This window comes from Pleurodeles waltl, chromosome 3_1 (genome assembly GCF_031143425.1).
Source record: "Pleurodeles waltl isolate 20211129_DDA chromosome 3_1, aPleWal1.hap1.20221129, whole genome shotgun sequence".
In the NCBI taxonomy this organism is placed as follows: Eukaryota; Metazoa; Chordata; class Amphibia; order Caudata; family Salamandridae; genus Pleurodeles; species Pleurodeles waltl.
The window spans coordinates 966,992,289-967,016,274 of NC_090440.1; the positions used below are offsets into that span (position 1 = coordinate 966,992,289).

At 42.8% G+C, this 23,986-nt stretch overlaps 1 protein-coding gene across 1 annotated transcript; it reads left to right on the forward strand.

Annotated features, from left to right (window-relative positions):
• The first annotated feature begins 478 nt into the window (after window positions 1–478).
• Window positions 479–23,721, forward strand: LOC138284831 (uromodulin-like). Its single transcript, XM_069224018.1, has 10 exons — window positions 479–497; window positions 3,505–3,581; window positions 4,125–4,217; window positions 7,596–7,807; window positions 8,679–8,842; window positions 9,395–9,643; window positions 11,281–11,434; window positions 19,965–20,043; window positions 21,276–21,305; window positions 23,371–23,721. Exons 2-10 carry the CDS (start codon window positions 3,533–3,535, stop codon window positions 23,436–23,438), a joined length of 1,098 nt encoding a protein of 365 aa, XP_069080119.1. The 5' UTR covers window positions 479–497; window positions 3,505–3,532; the 3' UTR covers window positions 23,439–23,721.
• The last annotated feature ends 265 nt before the right edge of the window (window positions 23,722–23,986 follow it).

Sequence of the window (23,986 nt, forward strand, 5' to 3'; positions counted from 1 at the left end):
TAGCAGAAGAAATACCATTTAACACACCTAGAAGTGTATACAGCCTTTAAGAACATCTGAGCCCAAATAACTTCTTAAAGGGCAGGGCAATCATTCTTTCAAGTTCTGTTCAATATTCTCTGCGGGGGATTGTAAGAGGCGTTTTCTGTAGCTCTTTGTGCGTTCCATTTGGTATGAATGCTAACTAGGCGCACCTCTTGAGTGATCCATGGACTTTAGTGTGCTTTCCAGGTCAGACTTTGTGTTGACATTTGTTTGAGCAATCGAAAGCTTGCCATGTACAGTAGTAGGGCTATTGCTTGTTCTATATATGCAGACATCTTTACTTAAAGTGGCTCTTATTCATTCTTCAAAATGACCTTGCATTGTCTAATAGTACAATCCTGGCTCCACAGCACATACAGTCAGGGCCACTGGAATTATTCGGTACTAAAAGACTAAATGAAGCAGGAGCGCTGACAAAATTATGCAAAATAAGGACAGGTATGCAAACAAAGGTAAGTTATGTGCCAGACTGCAACGCATTCTAAAGTAGTATTGTTTTTCTATTTCGTCATTTTTCACACATTAATTCTGTCTGACCAAAAGTTTCAGCTCAGTAGTATCAGCTCAACGACATATTAGAGGAATCAGCAACTAAATAGTGGTCAGTTAACCTTTGCAAATTGTCTCTCACCAAGCGGCTCCTCAATTAGCCCTTTTTAGTAGCTTTTGACCTGTATGAGCTCGAAACATGGTTTGTTTGAATTTCAGTAACCTGCACGGCTAGGCAGTGGTAGGCAATGGACAGAATGCAGTATAAGTGTATGCTGGTATTGTTTACCCCAATATCGTGTCATGCAGAACCTCAAAATCTGAGGTTAAACACAAGAAATAGTCATGTGTCTGCCCACATTACCAGCAGTGCCCTCGCGAAAGCAGTGATGTCATCAGGCATAGGGCATTAAAGGCTATTTTACAACCAAATTGCGAATACGTTCTAGCTTAATCCTTCTCGCAGAAAGTTATTGAATTTATCTCTAGACCCTCTTTCTAGCACTCCGTTAAACCGAGAGGAGAGCATCAAAAGGTGACCGAATGCTAACCACTGGGGAATCGTAGCTATCCCTGGGCTTGTGGACCAGGGGTCACGCCCACGTTTCACCTAGGGCTTATTTACTGTGTGCTATTTTATCCCCAGAGATTCTATTGGGTGGAATCTGGTACTATGCTAAGCACACCAGTGTACTGAGGTAAGTAGCTGCCTCACTTCAGTACAGGTCATGCAAAGCCTAGCAGCAAGACTGGCTTATGGTACAAATAAAAATGGGACCCACGGACCCCACTTACCATTGCCTAACTGCGAGTGCTTATGTGGGTTTAAGGTATTTTGTCTGGTGCGCAAGTGTATTCATGGCAGGGGCCGAACGAAGTGTGTGTGTGTGTGAGACCATACCAAGCATATGATGAAAAAAGGCAAAAAAATACTACAACAGCCATATTACACACATGCCTCTCAAGGATGAAACACAAGCAGTGCAAAAATATGCTAATTATTTTACGCCTTAACGTCATATATGACACCAACACATACACACACACACACATAAGCACACAAGACCCCCTAAGGGGGGTTCGTCACATGATGCACTGCACTCTACTACCCATGTTATCGTCAAGGAATTTATTGGATGTTGTGCAGAACTCTACTAACCCTGATACATGTGCACATCGCAGAGACCCGGGATGTATCTATCAATGCACCAATACACTAACTATGTTACACCCACACCTCACAAGGATCTATTACATGATTTGCAGCAATGCACCCACATGTTCCCTCCAAACACACCTTTGCTCCTAATATGGATTTATAACATGGTGTGCCACACTGCTCTAAACATTTTATAGTCAGACCTCACAGGACCAGGAAGTTATCACATATTGTGTAGTGCTTCACTAACCATGATATAGTCAACATTGATAAGGATGTATTATATAGTGGGCAGCACTCCAATAACAATGTTATATTAAACCCTTTTGGAAAACAGGGATTTATCACATGCTGTACAGCACTCCACAACCCATTTTATATTCACCTCTCAAGGAGATTTATCACATATTGTGAAGCACTCGACTAGCCACAGTGCATCTGCACCTCTCGGGTATAAGGTAGGTATCAGAATATGTGCAGTGATACACTATATTATATGCACACCTCTTCTTACACAACATGTGTGCAACTACACAACAGCCAATGCCCCGCCGTCACACACACCCATACTCCTCAAAGGGGTGTATCAAGTGTCATACAGCACTCCACTAACCATTTTATACACATTTCACAGATTCACAGATGAATCACATGCTTTGTAGTTCGTTTCTATCTGTGTTATATGCACCTCTAATTGGGATCAGGCATTTCTCACATTTTGTGCAGCACTCCATTAACCGTGTTATGTGCAGCCCTCACAAGGATTTATCCCATGTTGTGCAGCACTCTATTAACCATGTTATATTTATCTCTGACGAGCATCAGGGATTTATCGCACAGTGTGTATTCATTTTGTGACACAAGAGAGAGTTTGTAGGTCCTCGTTACGAGTTGAGTGGTATGGTACCCCTGGTGAGATACTGCTGGGAACTATGAGCGATTTCATGTCCTGGGGCCTGGTTTTAGTTAGTGCGATTCTGTAGTGAGTAAAACAGTGGCTGAAGAAGGCCAGGGGCTGCAGGCACAGGTACATCCTGGCTCCCAACTCTTCCTCCAGCACCAAAAACTGACAACCTACACCCAGCCAGAACTCGGCCTGGTAATGCCACAGATGGCCTCCCTGCAAACGCCCCCCTCACGTCGTGAACCCCACACCCACTCCTTTTCCTCGCTAACATTAACCATGTGCTAAGAGCAGGTATAATGTTACCAGAATTGTTCTCGAGTCAGGGAAAACATGCACATTTTCATTCAGTGCTCCCGGCTCTGCTTACTTAGTCCCCATTCGGATAATTATAACCTTTAATGGAAGAATTTAGGTGTGGCGATACTGGATCTATTAGGAGAGTCCAAATCCCCACTTCTCCACAGCTTAATTTGGCCAACTCAAAATGAGGGCTTTATTGAAAGTTACTAATTGGGGCATGTACGTAGACTGATGAAATAATTTTAGGAATCCACTATCTTGGTGGGAACAACACAAAGGGGACCAGGTATCATGGAAAAATAACCCTGGCTTCAAACCCCAGGAGCCTGGTCGCAACCACCTTCCCTTCTCCTTCATTGCTTCTCAACTATTGTCTGCGCCTTGCGAAATTCAGGATGCTTAGCCAGGTTAGCTTTTATCAGAATATCTTCGAAGTCAAACATCCTACGAGCATCGATTCCATGAGCCAAATGTTCTTTAATCATCATGTCTAGGGGAAATATGATCCTACCATGAATTCTTAAGGTGTGCCCCAACTGTTGACATGTTTTTATCTCCTTGGGGCAGAGCGGCTGGGCTTTAACTCTCATCTTTTGCTTTCCAGAAGGTCAAACACTTCTGAAGATTGGAAGATGAAGGCCTGGTTGGGGCTCGCACTTGTTCTCTGCGTTTCATACACAGGTGAGGATGTGGCATTCTCAAATACCCTGTTTGGTGCAACACTTCTTCCTTCAGCATGAAGATCATTGGAAGTAGAGTGAGTGAACTGTTCCAACCATCAGAAAGGAATGTTACTGAATGGGACAAACGTAAAAACATATGGGTTGAGTGCTTGACGTAATCTCAACCACTAGTACATTTTCGGTGAATATTCCAGTCAATCGTTTTTTGCCCACCGTGTTACTTTAGACAGAAACCAACTTTGTAACTATCTAAGGTATCTTTTGTTGATGTTCTGAGGGGAAGTAGCCCAGTAGTCCAGGCTGGCTTGTTACTAATGTAACTGGACCAAGGCTGATTTGCATAAAGTTGGTTTTTGTCTCTGGTCACAAAGTGAACAAAACAATTGTGCACTTGGATGTTGTTGTGTTTATGGGAACCCTCTTGCATCCTGGTGCCGAGCTGTCTCACTGACTGAACTAAAAACGTGAACAGTGGTTGCTGATGTGCACAGACTAATTGACTTACCTGTGCTCTGTCTCTCTCCCCTCTCTCAATTTGCAGCTTCTGGCCAAGCCCCTCCGTGTGGTGTAGACGAGTTATTAAATGTCATATCGAATACCTGTTACTGCGACTTGACCCTGTACCCAACTGAAGGTAAGCAAAGAATAGATGACCACCTCCCATGACACCTGATACTGGCACCAGAAGCAGGAGGGACCTCGGTGGATCTAATCAGGAGATGACACAGCAGCTCAGTTGTGCCCCAGACATCTTCACTTGCATGCAAAAGGATTTACAACTACATGGTCGGCTGCATCCCGAAGTTGCTACAGGGTTCTGAATGCAAAATCTTCCTAAATGCAGATTGAAAAGGCCAGTGCAGATCTGAGGTGTTATATGTATTTGTGAGGTAGATCATGGTGCATACAGAGAAGGGAGCTGGTATGATTTGAGAAACTTTAGAAATAAAACTTGCAAATCTTTGTGAATATGACATAAGGTACAAGTATGAGTTTGACATGCTCGTATTGTATACCAATCCTTGTGAATATGAAGTAAGGTACAGGTATGAGTTTGACATGCTAGAGGTAAGTTTGCTGGTGTTAGTTTGACATACTCCTAGTACATTCAGTGTTAAGTTTTGAGAACAAGGAATCGGCCTCCGGTGTGAATCTGAGGTACTTTATGTAACTGTGGTGCAAATCTTTGAAAGGACAGAAAAGGCAGCTGGTCTTAATATGATATGCTCTAAGAATATGCAGGCTACCTCTTTGGAAAAATGGCAACGTGTGAATCTGAAATGATCCAGTTATATGAAGTTCAGATCTTAATAGAACAACCATTGTGAATCCGAGATGCTTTAGGTACAACTGGTGCAAATCCTTATCAATATGACAACTGTCGCGGGCTAACATCATCTAAGTATAGAGTTATAGGCAGTGGAAAACTGGGTGAATGTGGAAAATGCTTCTTTTGTGAATCTGTGATGCTCTAAGTATTTCCTGTGGAAAAAAAAAGTGAATATTGGAACGTGTTACTCTGAAGTGCTCGAGGCATGCAGTACACATCGTTGTTAGCAAACTACCTGTTGTTACCCAGAATACAGTAACTGGTGTGAATCTGAGTTACTCTAAGAATTTATAGTGCAAATCTTTGTACATATGGTGCAATGTAGCTGGTGCGACGCTGAGTTGTTTTGGCGTCTGTGGTGCACATTTTTGTGAATTCTTTGTAAATTGTGTGAATCTGAGATGCTGCAGAAATCAATGATGCAGACTATTGTGATTATAGTGCAGGGTATCTGGTGTGACGTTGAGATGTCCTGGTGTCTGTGGTGGCAATCTTTGTTAATTCTTTGTAAATAGTGTGAATGTGAGATGCTTTAGGAATCTATGATGCAGACCATTATGGATATAGTGCAAGGCAGCTGTTGTGACGCTGAGATACTCTGAGTATCTGCAGTGTAAATCGCTGTGAATTCTTTGTAAATAGTGTGAATATGAGATGCTCTGGGAATTTATGGTGCAGATCATTGTGAATATGGTACAAGGTGGATTATGTGACTCTGAGATGGTCCAGATGTATACGGCGATCTGTGCTAGCATGGCAGCTGGTGTAAAACAGATGCTGTGTGTATCTTTGGAGCAAATCTTTGTGACTATGGAAACAGTGGCTGGTATGAATGTGAGATGCTCCGGGAATTTATAATACAGATGATATGAATATGGTGGAAGGTCGCTGGTTCCAATCTGAGATGCCATGGGTATTTCTTGCAGACCTTCGCTCCTATTACAGCTGGAGTGAACCAGAGGTGCTCTAGGTATCTGTGGTGCAAGTCTTTGTTTATATGGAATAAACAGCTGGGGTGAATGTGAGATGTTCAGGGAAACTATGTTAAAGATCATTGTAAATATAGAAAAAAGTAGCTGGTGTGAACCTGAGATGTTCGAGGTGTCTATCGCAAATCTTTGTTAACAAGGCAGCTGGTGTGATTCTTAGATGTTCTATGTGTCTGTGGTGCAAATATTTTAAAATTATTTGTACATACTTCGAATATGAGATGATCTAAAAATCTATGGTGCCGATCATTTTGAATATGAAACAGGATGGACAGTGTGAATCTGAGATGCTCTAGCTACCTACAGCAAATGTGTGTTAATAAGGCAGCTGGTGCGAAGCTGAGAAGCTGTATGTAAAGGGTGGTCCACATCTTTGTAAATCCGGAAACTGCAGCCTTGTGTGGGTAGGAAGTGCTCTGGGAAGCTTTGGTGCAGATGACTGTGACAATGATACCAGGAGGCTGGTGTGAATTTCACATCCTCTAGGTATAAACAGTGACAATCTTTTCTGATGGTGTCACAAGGCAGTCAGTGTAAATGTGAGCTTTTCTCTTTATATGAAACTCAAATCTCTCTATTGCTGCCGATATGAGTCCTAGATACTTTACTTACTTCCAACGGGGAGGACATATTTGAAAATCAAGCCCTAGATCCCTAAGATCAACAGCCAATCACTGCTCTGACTTTGTCCCATATCACTCACACTTTGACTACCATATTTATAGAAATATAATTAACATCATGAGCCTCATTGGGATTGATACAATGTGCCAGTATAAATGCGTGCCCATTTTGCCACAATATCATGATTATACAGTTTTGCCAGCTTTACCTTGGTGCTGCTGAATTTCTCTGATATGTTGTACCATATGTTGTAACGCAGAAAAAAAATATGGTAGTAGAATTATTTGCTATTGTCGTTGCTTATAGTTGTATGACTTGTATGTTGATAACGGTGGGTAACATTACTACCAAATGTTTGGATTACAGCCGGATTCCGACCAATACCGTATATTAGGATGCAAGTATTTGAGTCCCGGGTGGGGGGGACTTTAAAATATTCACCAGTTTGAACAGAAGATATGATATGCTCCAGAAAAAAAGCAGTCTGGACTTCTTTGGTATTTAGTTGGTCTGAAGTGAGAACCCAGTGTATTCTGGTACTTGCAGTCTTTCACATCATAATGAGTCAGCACCTCAACCATAATCCATCCTCCTCTGACACTGATTCCAAACACATTCCATAATCTATCACTGACATTCCACTCAGCGCCAACATTCCACCATAAGCACCCGCTATTTCATACACGTGCTAACCCCCATTCCAGCCACGCTCTGCCAAGCCCATACCACACGCGAGGTTGTAGTTGGCATAATGTGATAGGACTTCACCCCCTCGTCACTTTGTATTGCAGCAGGCGGTATAAACTCATTTCGGTGGGGCCTTGAGTTGACCATAAACTTCCCTACTGAACCGCAGGTAGCAGGAAAAGAATGAGGCGCTGTGACTAGTTGGCAGTGACAACGGGAGCGTTGCGTTCTCGGTGCTGCCACAGAAGTGAGAAGCTACTCTGAGAAGCAAAGTTCCTTCTTGTGTTGAGCTGGGGAGTTCTGTTAATTATCTGTTGTGTTAAGCATCTCTCAGTTCAAATGAGCTCTTACTGATGTTTCCATCCCATTTCTTACTTCACAGTGACACCACCAGAACCCAGTCTGCAGTGCCTTTCAGGCGAGATGAAGTTGAGCATGGGCAAATGCCAGCTTGAGAGCAGCAAGTTTGATACGGCTAATATCCACCTGCTCAACCCCTCCTGCGTGGCTGTACGAATGGATGGTGACACCGCCCAGATGGTTGTCTCCAGCAACACCTCCTCGCAAGTCTGTGGAAATATTATGTCGTTTTCGGTGAGAACATGCACGTCGGCTTCCGCGCATATTAAATACTGGGAGACAGAGAAAGGCGCAGGATGATATTAGCAACCTGGGTGCACGTCATCCTCATCCCCCAGTGTCAAAGCAAGGCTGCCATGGGCCCTAATGCAAGCAGGGAGAATGGGCGCCTTCTTTCCCTCCGCCCCACAGATAGGAGGAAAATTGTGGCCATAACTGGCTAGCCGTGGGCCCCTCAGAACTCGGGGTCCTGATGACACTGTACTTGCCGTTCTATTGAGAGCTACACTCCTGCCACCATCCGAACACACACTCATTCATGGCTTACCAGAGGGTGGAAGAGAAACTTAATCTTTTGGGTTTGTGAAAAAGTATTTATATTTAAAGTACTGTTATTAGATTGGTAAAAGAGAGCTGGTGCATTTGTCCAATGTCCCTTAGCGACCCCACTGGCCACCACCTGCCTCCCATCTCAAGTGTTAGGATTTGTTAGTCAATTTCTATAAACCCACTTGATGCAAACTTCTGCCACCCTGTCCGCAGCCCATGTTCAGCGGTTCACGAATGAGCCTGAGCGCCCTCTAATTCCAGCCCCTAATGGTTCTTACTCCGGACCGTCCCGAACCCATCAGGCTCGAGATATTCTGCATCACCTGACCAGAACGTGTCTAGCCCCTCCACACTTCAGGATTAGTGCTGCGCAAAGGGGCCAGGGCATGTCCTCCAACCAGCCTACACTCCTCTTCCCTTTTCTTTCTCCCTGCCTCCCGCACGTGCACTCTAATCTCCTCCTGACAGGTCCAGAAAGAATGCAAAGTCAGTCAAATTGCGCACAACCTGTCGGAGAATTCCTGCTTATTGTTATTGCTTATTTTCCCCTTTGCAGGCAGACAGCTCCAGTGTGATTTACTCCAATAATCTGACCATCCCCGGAAAGGTGTCTCCGGCTGGAATTCTTTCAAGACAGAGCTACGTTTATAACTTTTCCTGCTCATATCCTCTCAAGAATATACCAGTCTCCCTGGCAACGGCCATTAAACCTATATTGGGGTGAGTGTTTTTTTTACACAGTCAGGGAGGCAGAGTGATAAGATGTGTGCTCTTGCTAAGTGCTGGAACATACACCAGTCCCAGTCTTTGCCTCTGGCTTGGCTAGTGCTAGGCACGAGCTCTGAAAGTCTTGGTTCCAGTGATTTCCTTGTCCTGTTGCTCTCAGTGGTCGTTGTTGTCCTCAGAAAAGCCCCTTGTGTCAGTGATTTCTGTCACGTACTGCGTGCTTACTGAACTCATCTCTGTGACAACCTGTGACCTCAGGGTACATACGAAGATAATGTGTTCAGTGAGTACCTTGCCTTCAGTCGTAGTTGTGACACCAGTAAAGGCCCTGGTCTTAGTGCTCATTTTGGCCTATGATTTAGCCCTAATCAGTGACTCCTCTTGCTCTATCACTGTTGACCTCAGTGACATTGTTAGTCTCAATGGCAGCCGGGGTCTGAGTGACAGCCGTCAGTAATAGCAGTTGTTCTCAGTGATAAACATGGTTTCAGTGATATCTGGTAATTTCAATGATAGTAACAGGACTTCTTTCCTTTTCGTTTTCAGCATCGTTGGAGTCGCCATGCCCGACGGGACCGGCAGTATTCCTGTTCTCATGTCCGCGTATGTAGACGCCAGCTTCTCCATCCCTTACACCGAGTCTACAACGCCGCTGCAAGTCCAGGACCCCATCTACCTCCTCGTGACCGCCCTCGATCTTAATGGGGATGCATTCTCTGTGCGGGTGAATCGCTTGTTCGCCTCTCAGTACGACAATGCCGCTAGTATTCCGCAATACGACCTTATCACTGACGGGTGAGTACCACGCAGGCCCCAGAAGCCTGTGAAACGCAGGCCTCCCAAGGGTGAGACCTTCACGTATGTAGGGGGAGTCCCAGAATACAGCGACTCATCCCAGTACACACACGCCCACTTCAGGCAATGAGGGCTACTGCAGCCATTCAAATATTGTAGCCGAAACCACAGACACTTTGAGGCACATTGTGCGTAATTGTGACAGTGAAGGGTGACATTTATAGACAAGATGGGAGGCTCCTTGAAGGTAGACTTGAGATTGCTGAAGAGTTGTCCAAGGAATCCGTTTCAAACAATGCAACACTATTTTATTCTGTTTGTTATTTAAAAACAAATAAATATTAACAATTATAAGGATAACAATACCAATAATAACAATAGTTAACCTGCACAGGAGAATCCGACCCTCCAACCTAAAATGACGACTGCTGCTGCATTGTTTTCTACTAAGATAGGAAGCACAATGCACTGGGATCGGGCCTTGGACGACGTTATTGTGTGCCTGAGTTCTCAGCGCTCCTGTTTAAGAGTATTAGCCTTGGGGCCCTGATTTGGCTCCTGATTTAGTACGATGTTGTCACAGTATTTTACAAGTTGAAATCCTTGCGTTTAGTAAAAGTTCAGAACCTTGGATAACAGTTCTGAATCCCGGTGCCACTCGAGGCAGCTGCCCCCCCTCACGCCGCATGAGTCTGCAGTGTTTGTTGCTGGGCAGTCCTTAAGGTGGGCTCTGGGTATCTGGCATCAGGGCACAAGTGCCAGTGTGATGCCCTCGGGCTGGCTGCTACCAGATATCTGGAGGGTGGACACAAAGGACACTGCAGTGCTTGGTGGTGGCACTGAGGGTCAGAAGGCTGGACATCAGGGGCAGTGCTCTGACACTGTAAGTCTGAAGTTGGGACACCACAGGCAGTGCCTTAGAAAGGATACTGAAATGGTAGATGCTAGAAAAAGTGCAGTGCCCTGAGGCGGATACTTGTATGCAGTTTAACCCAGTGGTTCCCGACCCGTGGTCCGGGGGCCCCTTGGGGTCCACAATGCCTCCTAAGAGGTGTCTGTGACTGCTTAGAAAATTAACTAATATTAGCAAATTAATACAATGTATACACATAAAGTGGCTAAATATACAATTTAAATTTTTGAAACGTACAGTAAATGCCAACAAATTTGAAATTGGAGGTTAAAAATTAAATTAGTATCCTTAGATTGATTCGTGGGAGCAGTGCAGGTGCATCATACTTAATATAGTATGGACGATATGTGGCTTCAATTAAATTTGGAAAAGCTCCACCCTTCCTTTTAAATGTATTTTATTTTTATTTTATTTGTTTACAAATTGAATAAAATGTGTTATCATTTGTGAATGTGTTTGATGAATGCTTGTTTCTGTATTTTTGTGTGTATTGTTTTATAGTTCTAATCATCGACCATGTCTAGGCCTGGGTCCCCGGCTTCCAGTAACGACTCACTTCGGGGTCCCCTGATTCCAGTAATGATAAAGTGGAAGGGGGGGGGGGCACAGAAGTCTAAAGATTGGGAACCACTGGTTTAGACAACAAAAATGAATGCACTGCCTAGGAGAGGGTTGTGGGTGCCAGGATGAAACCTAACATTGTCTTTTCTACCTACTGATGCAGGTGCCGTGATTCACAAAATGGTGACTTAGTGACCATTAACAAGAACGGTAAAACCAATGAGGCTCGATTTACGGTTTCTGCCTTCCAGATCACGGGCTCAGACTCTCTCTTCTTCCATGCTAATGTGGAGATCTGCGAAGGAACATGCGTACTGGTAAGAAGCCTGCCTCTAATGCTAAGCCGGCTCGCAGGGACGGGCTTAGTGAACGTTCTAATACCTGTAGAATAGCGCATGATGGAAACCATGATGAAGGTGGTTTGTCTGAGCTCTGAGGATGTCTTTCTTTTGTCATATCAGTACATTAGTCAAGTATGGCTACAGGTGTGCCACCAGAGGTCTGATAGCAGGTCATCAGGAGAGAGCTGCACTGTCACTGCCTCAATACTGGTGTAGAAGGACATGGTACTGGTCAGGCTAGAGGTGCACTGTCAGGTTGACTCCGTACAGGTACAGAAGGATATGGTACGAGGCAAAAGAGAGGTGCCCCATCAGAGCTGTCAGGATGTCTCAAGTTATGGTAGAGAAGGACATGTTGCTGGACAGTATAGAGATGCACCATCAGAGCTGTCAGGTCGTCTTTCGTGAGAGGAGCACATGGTGCAGGTTAGGGTAAACCTGCACTGTCAGAGCTTTCACAATGTCAGTATCGCTTTGTTACGCAAGCGATGGACATGCATCATTAGAGATCTTCAGGGACCTCCTCGTTGAAGTAGGATCTCCTTGACGTGGGTCAGTAAATATCTGAGATCTGCTGGTGCCTCCTCACTGAAGCAGGATCTCCTTGACACGGGTCAGAATAGGCGTAAATTATCAGTGCTTTCAGAATATTTGCCAAGAGCTAACAGAGCGTGTCCAGCTTGAAGGCCCCAGCCAGATCTCTCAGAATGATTGAGTGCGCGGTGCAACTCCGAACTGAAGGGAAAGGACAGTGAGGGAGCTTTGAAAGCAGAGCGGTGAAGGTAATGGTGTTTTCTGTGAATGACCTTGAGTGGATTCGCTGATCATATGTCCACAGACACAGCTTGAATGGTCCATCTATATGACAGGAGGTCGAGGGCACTGCAACATTGCATTGAGGTAGTGTTGCAGATAACCCTGCCTCCTTTTTTTGCGCTGCCATAACATGTTAGCGCAGTGGCTCAGCAGGGCTGCCAGGGCTCACAGTGCATGCAAGGGATAGGAACCTCTGCCAGCTTGTTTAGTGTGAAAATACAGAAATAATGAGAGATTAGGCGCCCTACACGCATCTGGGCTCCGGAGTCACTGCACCTGCTGCACAATTGACAGCTACAACCCCATGCAAGGGTGCAGTGCAAAGAGGGATATTTTTAAATCAGCCACCACTTCAAAGGCTGCATCTTAATATACAATACAGAGACGACAGTAAAGAGGAATGACAACAGTGACTAGTATATTATATGCAACATCTGCTCATGTATAACATAACTAATATCCTTTGTGGAGAATTTGTGAGGACAAAACTACATTATGGCTGAAATTGTGACAATGGAAAGAAAGATGTAACCATTTGTCAAATAATTATTCAAAGGAGGTATCATAATGATATGGCAGCATCAGAAGCATACTCCATTTAACAAAAGCAGTTTCCATATTATACTAGACAGATGGGAAAAATGTGGTCTTTGATTACAATAAAATCAAATTTAATACTAAACATAACAGCAAAAGTGCACAAATGTGTAGCTTATTGTACAAGGATCCTCAGTTACTGATGTTAGGTAAAAATATCAGTCAATGAATTTCAGCTAACCTGGAAAAGACTTTTAAAGAGGGTACTACATTAAAGGTGATTTGTCTGAGAAATATCTTCAGATACACAAATGAAATTGCAAGACAAGCAAAACTAACTAAATTGGAACTTCAGAATTTGAATATTAAATGAATCAATGAATTGTAACACTTTTTGTGTTTTCTTTAAAATAATATTTGCATGTTCCAAAGTATATGTTGGTTCAATGACCTGACCAGTAAAGAACTATTGGAAATAACATTTGTTGGACTTTAGGAACAATGCTCCAAAATACCACATATCTGAACATTTATGTAAACAAACTGCAAGCAAAAACTTTGAAAAATCAAATTGACTAGCATTTTCAAAAAACAGATTGATTGGAGAGGAGAGGCTGGAAAACAAAAGTTACAGGCAAGAAGTAGTTCCTTGATTTACAAGCTAGAAATACCCCAACTTGTTTCTAATAAAAATGAAGAAATGCATGTCTTTAGTAAAACACAACTAGTACCGTAAATATGATGCTGAATGAATCTCTTGTTATACTGATTGAATATTAGAATGCATTCTAACGGTAATTTAGATCTGTATTGAATTTTAGGAGATGACAGAAGGTATCTAAACTGCCCATTTTGTGCACACAACTAGATACTCTTATATCATGCAGTTTGTTCAGGGTTACAATGTCCACAAACCCATTTAGGATAAGCAGAAAAACAATTTGTTATGAATAAAAATAACATTCAGTTGCACATATTCACATTTAAACTGCAAGCCACCTTATCACTGACATGTTTTTCATTATCCAGAATGTAGGTGTAGACAAATTAAAAGTTTTTTCCCATATTCTAACCTTAAATTGTGACCTAGTTTGAAACCACCAAACAAAATAAAGGAGATATACTTCATTTGTTATTCAGTACAGGGAATAGAGAAATCAATATAAATATACTACATTTAACTTATCTTATGAATTATGTATAAAAATAAACACAATGAGTATGTGATCATTATGTGAACACTTTCGAAACAACCTGTTTTAGAATAATTCTGCCAAGTTTCATCTCTTTTGGAAGCTACAGGTATGTCTTACAAAATATAAGTTAATAAATACATTCAGCTACCTTTGAACAGCAAAAAACAGAACCTGAGACCTTATTAGCTGGGACTGTTGAGTTTGAACCTATGTAGCAATTGTTTAATTTAGATATATATAGGTTGCAGTATATATTTTCAAAGAAAAACATAACGTGTAAGAATGATCTAATTTAATATGGGACTTAAAACGTCTGTCTTATAATGGATGTCACGACCTGTGAAGGAATTTGAGTGCTAAAGTAAATCTATCAATTTCTACCATAAGCGGGCTACAGGCTGAGAGATGAATTAACCTAGACCACGAGAGGTGAAACAGAGTTTGGGAGGAGGAATAGGAAGCACACTGTAGATGCTAGTTTTTTTGTCTGGGATGTGGCTGCCTCATGTTCGTCTCAAGAAAGAGGTAGGAGCTGGGGTAATACTCATGCAGTACAGTGGAGATGTCTAGGCAAGCAAGCAAACACAAAGTGAAGATACATAGAGATACTCCTTGATTGTAGTTCCAATGCAGGTCCATTATCCCCTGCAGTTCACCTGATGCTCCAATTGGTAATGCTATTAAAGAACGCAGTAAATATCCAGATACCTTGTTTCAGCTCAGAAACAATCAGGCCCAATGGTAGTAGAGAGAGAGAGAGTAGCTTTGGCAGGAATGATGTTGTTTTTAACTTAACACTGCCACAGAACCACCATTAAGGTAAGCACTGATAAGGGGAAGAAGACCCAAGAGAGAAAGAAATTACAAACAAAGGTGCAGTGTTAGAACTAACACCCTTAGTGTGGTCTTACACCAGACTTTTTGCCTTTTACCTCCTGTTTTTGCTGCATCTTTTTGTTGGCCTTAGGACTCTCAGCACTTTAGCACTACTGACAAGTGCTGAAGAGCTTATGCTTCTCCCCTAATCATGGTAACATTAGTGGATATGCAAATGTCATATTTAATTTACTTGTAAGTCCCTTGTAAAGTGGTATACCATATACCCAGGGCCTCTAAATTAAATGCTGCTAGGGGGCCTGCAGCATGATTGTGCCCCCATTTCAGTAGCCCTTAAACATTTCTCAGGCCTGCCATTGCAGGCCTGTGCGTGCAGTTTCGCTGACACTTCGACTTCGCATTTAAAACCTCTTGCCAAGCGTAAACTCCTTTTTTATCACATATAAGACACCTCTAAGGTAGGCCCTATGTAAGCCTAAGGGCAGGGTGCTAGTTATGTAAAAGGCAGGACATGTACCTTTATGTTTTATATGTCCTGATAGTGACAAACAGCCTATTCTGTTTTCATCCTATTCTGTTTTCATTACTGTGAGACCTGCTCCTCTCGTAGACTAGCATTGGGAATTCCTTACTATCCTCTTAAGCTGTAATTCCTGATAAAAAATAAGTAGACATATCATGTTTCATATCCTTGGAATGGTAAAGATAAATCCTCTTTGCTGATAAAGTCACATTTAACATGACTATTTAAGAAATGCCATGTTTAGAAAGTGGGCATTTCTCTGCTCTAACTACTCTATGTGCCTGACAGCCTGTCTCCAATACACGTCAGGACTGGGCTGGGTGACAGTTACATTTGTGCATTTCCTCCAGACAGCCAAAACACAGAACACTCAACTGCACCTGCAGTCATCCACATACTGATTGGTCTTCCTGAGTAGGGAGGATGGGAGGGGCCCACACTTACACTTCAAAGAGTATGGCCCTGATCCCAATCAAAGGACTGATTACCCCCCCCCCATTTAGCCTGGTAGATAGGGCCAGGTTGAAAGGGATCTTTGTGCACTTCAGAGAGTTCCTTTGAAGTTATCACACACATCAAAGCCATTTTAGGATATAATTACTGGGTCCCAGACCTCCTCAAATCAGATCTCTACTAGTTTGGGAAGAACTCTGCTTGAGTAAAGACTGGTGTGCTGAAAGGATTGCCACTCTGCCTAGACTGGCTGTTTAAAAGAACTGCTTCTCTGCTTTGCTGAGCTGACCTGCTGATTGCTCATCTCTATCCTGCTCAGGGCTGTACCTATCCCACTTGAACCCAGAATGACTCCAAGGGCTTGCTGGCTTGTCCGTTGTTCTTCTGCAGCATCAGGGACATCAAAGCCTACCTGCAACTGTCCTGGACTCTGCCTTTTGTGAATCCTACCGTTGCCGGAATTGCTCCCTCCACTCCTGGGCCTCAGAAGTGGGTATTCTGCAGCTTTATTCCATCCTGACGATTCGCCTCGTGATGCAGAAACAGCGGCTACTCGATAATATCACCTCATTGAGTTGTGCAGCTTGACACCGATGGACAGCGCAGCTCAACATTGATGCAGTGCCTGCCTCACCAAGAGGTTCAACACCGAAGCTTCCTTGACAGCTTGGATCAGCACTGATACTCTCCTCCATCCTCAGTTAGATGACAATGCAGCACCACCCCGATGCCACACCTCAAGTCTTCGACCCCGACAAGTTGCTCTATTCCTGGTACTTTGTTAGCAAGACTTCTCTGAGTCCTGTAGCCAGCCTGCCCTCCATCAATGTCAGCCTGAACGTTTTATTTACTTCAGTTCCTCACGACTTTGAATACATCTTTTAGTGCTATTGACTTCTAAGCACTGTTTTCCAATGTAATCTTTAAAAATTAATATCTCAACTGCTACTGGTTGGATTCTGTCATGTTGGTCGTGTTCAAGTCAGAAATATAGTCTCTATTGTTCTAAACCTTTGTGGAGTCTTTTTGTGGTGTTTTCATTGTGCTACTCCTGGTAAAAATGCTCAAACCAGCACTGCACAATTGATCTCCTTCCATAGTATCTTTCTTTACATCCACCCATTCTCAGTCTGTCCTTTTCTCTGCTCTCTCTTCTCCCTCTATCAACACTTTCTATCACCCACCCTCCCTCCCTAATTTTCTCTTTCTCTTTTAAAGCCTCCTCGTGCCTGCTGTAATTAACCCTTGGGATGTGGGGAAAGTGAAAAAGGCATCAGGAGCTCCGTTCTCCTGGGGAAATGCCTGGTGGAATAAAAGGACTGTATGGCCCCGATCAAAACTATGAATTTCCAATTGCACATTGTTTGTCTTCATATACCACCCTATTATACACTTCCTGCCTGAATCTGGTCTTTCTCATGTCATGACAATGGACCACTTTTGAAATCTACATCAGCTAAATGACATAAATGGGTAAATTGTGAATAATAATGCTGATTTAATCATGCCTACATTATCTCTCTTTACTACTTTGCTGTCTATCTTATTGAATTATTGTTACCTTGTTCTGAAAAAGTATTCCACAATGAGTATGGCTATTAATTATACTAACCACTTAAATAATTACCAAAAGAAATAGACATTTCTGGACAAGGGAACCTCACCCACTCTTTTGTGGCATGCTTCGTCATTCCTTACCATCTTTTGTTGAGATAGTACTACCAGGATGGACTCAGTTTCTTTTGTGAGGGATTTCTTTAAAAAAGGCTCTTGGATATGGAAGTGATCCACCATACTAAAATGACCTTATGGTAGACCCAAATACATTGCTTCGTATTAAGGGTACCACAAGTGAGGGTAGAAAACAACTAAGTTATGTTTACTTAGTTTTTATGAATCATACACCCATAAAGGTGTTAATTTGTTTCAGCTTGAATTCATGCCAAAATGGGTCAAAGGCTTTCCCCGTGGGCTAATAAAGATCTCTTTCCAAATCATGTACGGATTCATACATAGACGTTCTAAAGAATAGATTGTTTCATACCCTTCCAGGCTCAATCAAGAAAAGTCATTGGGTTCATAAAATGGGTTGAAATTAGGATATCTTGCTTATACTTGCACCACTTATGTGCTTTCAAAAACACTAAAGTAAAATTATTCAAAGTAAAACGAGTGCAAACCCTAAAAACCAACATGGCACAAGTGGGTTGATTGGGTACACACACACTCTCGCTTTCTGCTTACTCTAACTAGGGGATATCTAGTCCTCATGGTAGTGATGGGGAGACAGCTTATGTAGTCATACAGTTTTATGGAATACACATCATTGATCCATTCTGTATCAGTATCTGTATTAATCACAGTTTGACACTCATGTCTGCATTACCATTATCGTATGTAAAACTATTGTACACACTCCATCATCACTGTCATGTCTTTGATACCAGTGGGTATCATCATTCACACCCTTCATCAATGGCTACATACAGCTAGTGAATTTATAGAATAAAATGTGCTTAAAATAGTATAAAATTGTTTTTTCATGAAGTCATTTTTTACATTTACGTTGCTATTTGTATCCTCTTGTAATGGTGCAAGAAGCTGCATAATGATGCTGTCTAAAGTAATTACCATGGATTCAGACTGATTAAATCAGACTTTCCAATTTATTAGAATATTCTCTAGTAACGTTTTTCAGCATTGAGTGTCTAATTGCGGTCGATAGTGAATGCGCTTTAGGAGGGATCGAGACAAATATAAACCTAGAAATGATAACTTCAAAGAAAAAAGCACTGTAACTTGAAAAGGGAGACAGCTGAGGAAGTTGTTCATGGTAAAAGCAAGTATACCATTGCAAGCGCATAAAGAGCGGAGAGCAGCATCTATGTAGGAAGCGGGAGAGCAAGGGATTGCAGGATACAGCAGCGTGACAAAACTGCAGGCACCAAACACACCCAAGCAGGAAAGAAACACAAAGGGCAAAGGTGAAGAAGAGCAACAGTGTTCTGAGGTCAAGGGGCATGAGTACACTGGTGGATTGCCTTGGGCTAAGGAGTACTTGACAAGCTTCCTGTACCCTTGATGTCTGATGGGCAGGCCAGTGCATTATATATTGATGACTGCTTGATCATCGTGTACCTCCACTGATGACTGATTGATGAACATGTGCCCTATCAATGGATTATATAGATCTGCCGTTCCTCTGTTGATTACTTAAAGAAAGCCTTGCTCCCCTCCACTTATTTGCTGTGTGATAAATGAGCAGTGATTCGTCCGTGATAGACGTTTTTTCGTTTTATTGTTGATTGATAATTGTGCTATCCTTAAATACCTGCTGACTTTTGAATAATTCTGTGTTATCTTGATTATTGACAAGCACACCATCCACCCACCATTGATTATTAATAGCACTCTGTTGGTTGCTAAGTTATACGTGTTTTCCTCCACTGATTGTTTGTTGAGATCTGCTTTCTGCTACTAGTTTTTATTTGAGAGCTATAATGTCCTTTATTGATTCCTCATTGAAAGATCGGCTGGTTGTAATCAATTGGCTCTTGATAGATGTTCTGTGAGCTATTGATTGCTGGTTGATCGATGTTCCATCCTCTACTCATATTTAATTGACACGTCTTATCCATTCATGTGCTGCCCCTTGTTGATTTTTGATGGATAGAAGTGTGCTTTTAATTTATTTATAACTGTTTGGTAGACATTTAGTGTCTCATACTGAGTGCTAATTAATAGAAGGCCAGTTCTCTGTTAATTTCCGAATGATATATGTGCTTTCTCTTGCTTAGTACACCTACCCATCCACGTCTCTCTCTTTACACTGCCCCTTAAGCACCTCTTGTGCGCCTTGCATGTCTCGATCTCATAATAAGGTTTTTGTGACTACTACAACAATGTGTAAAACTTTTTTCCATTCCTACTTTAGTCACATTTAGAGTATGCGTAAGAGGGAATAGATTACTCGACCCCCAACTTTCTGTGGATGCTTGCCTAATTTTTTGTTGGCTTTTAAGCCCCCTCCTATAGTTTACTAGAAGCACGGGTGGAGCTGTCTTTTGCTGATGTTCAGTTAATAAATGTTGGCTTTTCTTCGGTGTAGACATTGCCACCTTTTAATCTCCCCTTTGTTTTCTAGGCCTGCACTGGTAACGGCGCCAGAAGCGGAGCTATCGCTGCAGACACCCCAACAGTGACAATGGGACCCATCTATGCAGGTGCGTCATCATGTTCCTGCTTTTCCTTGTGGCACAGATTGAATGGAAGCTCTTAAAAGGAAAACAATCCCAGAAAACTATCCAACCACGTAAACACACCCTCCGAACCTGTCTCCGCAGTATCACCCATAAACTAACTAACTGTGCAATCCTAGTGCATCCTACAGTGTAACTAGAGTGCAGCCCGAACCGTCACTGAGGCAGAAGCCTCGGTACAACAAGCCATGTTTGTAAAGAAACATCACTGCAACCTTCCTCCAAGGATTGTACCACCTTTCAAGAGGAGCGCTCGGCGACACTAACACTCCTGATGTCGCAGAGTAGCCGTGGTGGAGGAGTTCCGCCATCCCTGGAAGAGTCTCAGCCTGTACTGTTTCCTGATAGGACGGTGATGGCACAGCACTTCGCTCTGGCAGCTCCAGCTTGATAAAGGAGTCCACGTCTGCCATGTTATCCCTGATGCTACATTACATCTCATTGGCAGTGCCATTCTTGGTACAGGAGTCTACGTCCGCCCTGTGATCCCTGATGCTACAGTAGTTATTCTCGCTGGCAGTGCCATCTTGGTACGGGAGTCCACGCCCGTCCTGTGATCTCTAGTGCTACAGCACAGTACATCTCACTGGCACTGGCATCTTGGTGTACATGCCAAGAGGCCGGATTCAGACAGGAAGCTCCCACGTTTTGAAGCCAGAAATTGCTTTATTTTGGCTGTCTCCCACCTGAAATTGCTTCTCCTTCAATATAAGTCAATGTGAGAAATACATTCTCTCGGTTTCTTTTTTAATATCGCCCAATTACCTCTTCTGAAGTGTTGGCACGTATGCTTGAAATATGGGGGCAGGGTTATGAAAAGTGGCTCTGCACATAGCACAGCATCACTTTTCTTGTGCCCCCCCCAACGCCACAATGTGTGAGCCGTATTTAAAATATTTGTGAATATGGCACAACATTTTTGGCCACCTAATGCCACATTAGCGTATAAAAAATGACTCTAATGTGCCGTTAGGGTGGCGGTAGGCACACTTAAATCTGGGCCATGGTGTCTCCCTGTCTATGAAGTAAAGCAACCATGCTGTAATAATAGCAAGATGGGTCAGCAAGCGAAGCAGTCACTGGAAGGGAGAAAAGACTTACAGATAAAACATTCTCATGTGCCTTTTTGTATGAAAAAGATTACACATGTAAACACATGAAATGTCAGTAATGAGAACGTGTTTTTTCTTTTCTAGAAACGCCTATCTCCGCTGGGTCTTGCGAACGTAAGTATGATTTTATATCTCATACTTTTCACATTCTGTTAACCACTAACTTGTATTTCATACCCACCAATGAAACTCCACAGGAGTCTGAACACAAGAAACACAGCTGAGAGCACACCTGTAGTCCCACCGACTGTCACAATACAAAGATGGCTTACACATTTCGACTGTCGTTCAGGTGCCATGAGAGCTACAGCCTATTTTTGGGGTTCTCTGTGTTTTATTAGGCAGCAACCGGCTATTAATTTGGCAGTCAGTGAAATATCACAACCACTCCCCCCCTGCACCACATTGGATTACCATTGAGGTTATGAGACCACCACTCATAATCCTCTGGGTAAGCAATCATTATGTATATAGTAAGCATTCAGTACTTATACAGCACAAGCGTAGCTAGGAAGCATCAAAGCAATGTACATCACATGGAGGGTTTGGGAGTTGATCTACAAGATGGTCTACATGAAGTGGGAATTACGCAAATACATTTTACGATCTTACATTTCAGACTTTTAGGCAGATGGTGATAAGTGATTTGCCCTAAATCCCACAATGTTGAGCCAAATACCGAGCCTGGGATTTGAACCTGTGCCTCTAGGCTCTTGTGTTGGTAGCTCTAGCTATTCATGTTTCCCATTGACCTTCATTGGTAAAACAGTAAGGTGTCATGGTTCACACTGCCAGCATTGAAGCTGTGGATACAGTTTTATGCCCCCCCATGATCAAAAATGGTGTTGTCAGTGAAAAGTCATATTCTTAGAGAGGTGTCAGTGCCTACAACGGTCATCCATTGTTGATCATTGTAGTGACCTTGCCACCGTAAATAGAACTGTCAGTAAAGTAGCAAAGCCACAAGCTGCAACCAGTTAACTGCCAACAATTATTCTTTTGTGTCACCAGTGACACGTCCTGACATCAAGTTGCTGATTACAAGTTGTATGGTGCAGGGGTGCCGAACTTGCAGAATGAAAAATCACAGATTCCAGAGGGCTATTGCAGCCCTGCAATTATGAGATTGTATCTCCAGAATGAGGAATAACATGCAGACCCAGCAATAGCAGGTCCTCTTTTACATGCAGATTCTCCATTCCCGGGCCAATTACACTCCCTTTTACCAACTGCTAGGAGGAGGTGGTAGGTGGGTACAGGAGGACTATGCACGGTGGGAGGTCTGGGTGGTAGGAGGCTTCAGGGGGCACAGCAGTCTATTGACTGGCAGTGGAAGCCTTCTCTGCTCCCCACATGTCTTAGGAGGGGATGGGCTGGGCAGGTGCCCATCATTCCTACTTAATCTGCATTTGATTTTACTGGACAGATTTTTCCACCCATAACATTGGGCCAGTGTTCCCCTTCTCAGGGAATTTGGGTGCAGCAATGTTTAATTTGAGCAAGTGGTTGCCGGTGGGGGCCACCAGCACTAATTTGTGGGGACTATCAATTATTTTTAGCATCAGACATTTAGCCAGAGAAAGACAGGTAATTCAAGCAGTGGAAGAAAGAGGAAGAGAAAGACAAAAAAACGTCACAAAGGGAGAAAGCAGGAGCATGCAAGAGTGAGATAAAGGGGCAGAGAGAATCTGGTAGTGGATTAAAGAGGAAGACTACCCAGCCTTCGCATTCAGCATGCCAACATTTAATTTCACCTGTGTAAAGAAGGGGTTGATTCTAGATGTGCACTGTTTGACTGTTAGCCAATAAGCCTGGGGCATACCAAATTGCAGAATTTTACTTCCACAAATTCATGAAGATTTTCAAAATGTATCAAATATGTGAGAGTTAAGTAGATAAGATGTTATAGTCATATAGTCTGAGAATTTTCTTGTAAAAAAAGCTTTTGCAGAACAAAAACTGTTTTAGCAAGCAGTCATATTTTTGTAAAGATTTTAAAATTTGTAGCCTCAGCAAAATCTTGCTTACAAAATGTTTGTTGTCAACCAGCGCTGTGCTAAATATTGCATAAGTGAGAAGGGTAACTGTTGTCCTAGGTGCTGTTCTAAGAGAGATGGTGAGTGGCATACAGATGGAAGAAACTGATTAATCAATTAATCAATTGATGTTTGGATTTCAGGCAATTCATGGATCTGGATGGTGATCTTCCTGATGCTCTCAATGCTGGTACAGAGACTCCATAAGTGACCGCGATTTACAGTGCAGGCAAGACCACAGGATCAGTCTCTGGAAACTTGTAGCTGACTAAGGACAACCTTAGATATTGGATGGAGGGAGCCATTTCACTAACCTCTCTCCGGAACCTGCAATCAACCTTTGACCTTTTGCATGGACTAAGCTCTAGTCCTCTTTTCAAACTTGCTTAAAAATTATCTGTCACTAGCCATTGACTTTTCTCCCACTGGCTAGACTCTAGAACCTTCACCAAGCCCTTTGGGGAATCAAAATTCATTAAAGGATCTGCGCTTAATCTGGGAATCACATGATCATTTCTCCTTTTATGACATTAAGTAAGAGAGAGATGGAGATAGGGAGAGAGAGAGAGAGAGAGAGAGAGAGAGATTGTGTGTGTGTGTGTGTGTGTGCGTGTGCATGTGTGTGTATGTGTGTGTGTGTGTATGTGATATATCACCCTTCAGGCTGTATACAGAGGAGCACTTCAATACCTCCTTGGCATAACTTTAAACTATATTATTTTACTTTTATTTGATCTGCACAGGATATGTACACTGTTG

Bases quoted from the DNA above. Each gene is read 5' to 3' on its own strand.
- LOC138284831 (XM_069224018.1), top strand. From the start codon at position 3,533: ATGAAGGCCTGGTTGGGGCTCGCACTTGTTCTCTGCGTTTCATACACA. The intron at 8,843-9,394 runs GTGAGTGTTTTT...TTTCGTTTTCAG, and splicing joins GCCATTAAACCTATATTGGG to CATCGTTGGAGTCGCCATGC. The intron at 20,044-21,275 runs GTGCGTCATCAT...TTTCTTTTCTAG, and splicing joins AATGGGACCCATCTATGCAG to AAACGCCTATCTCCGCTGGG.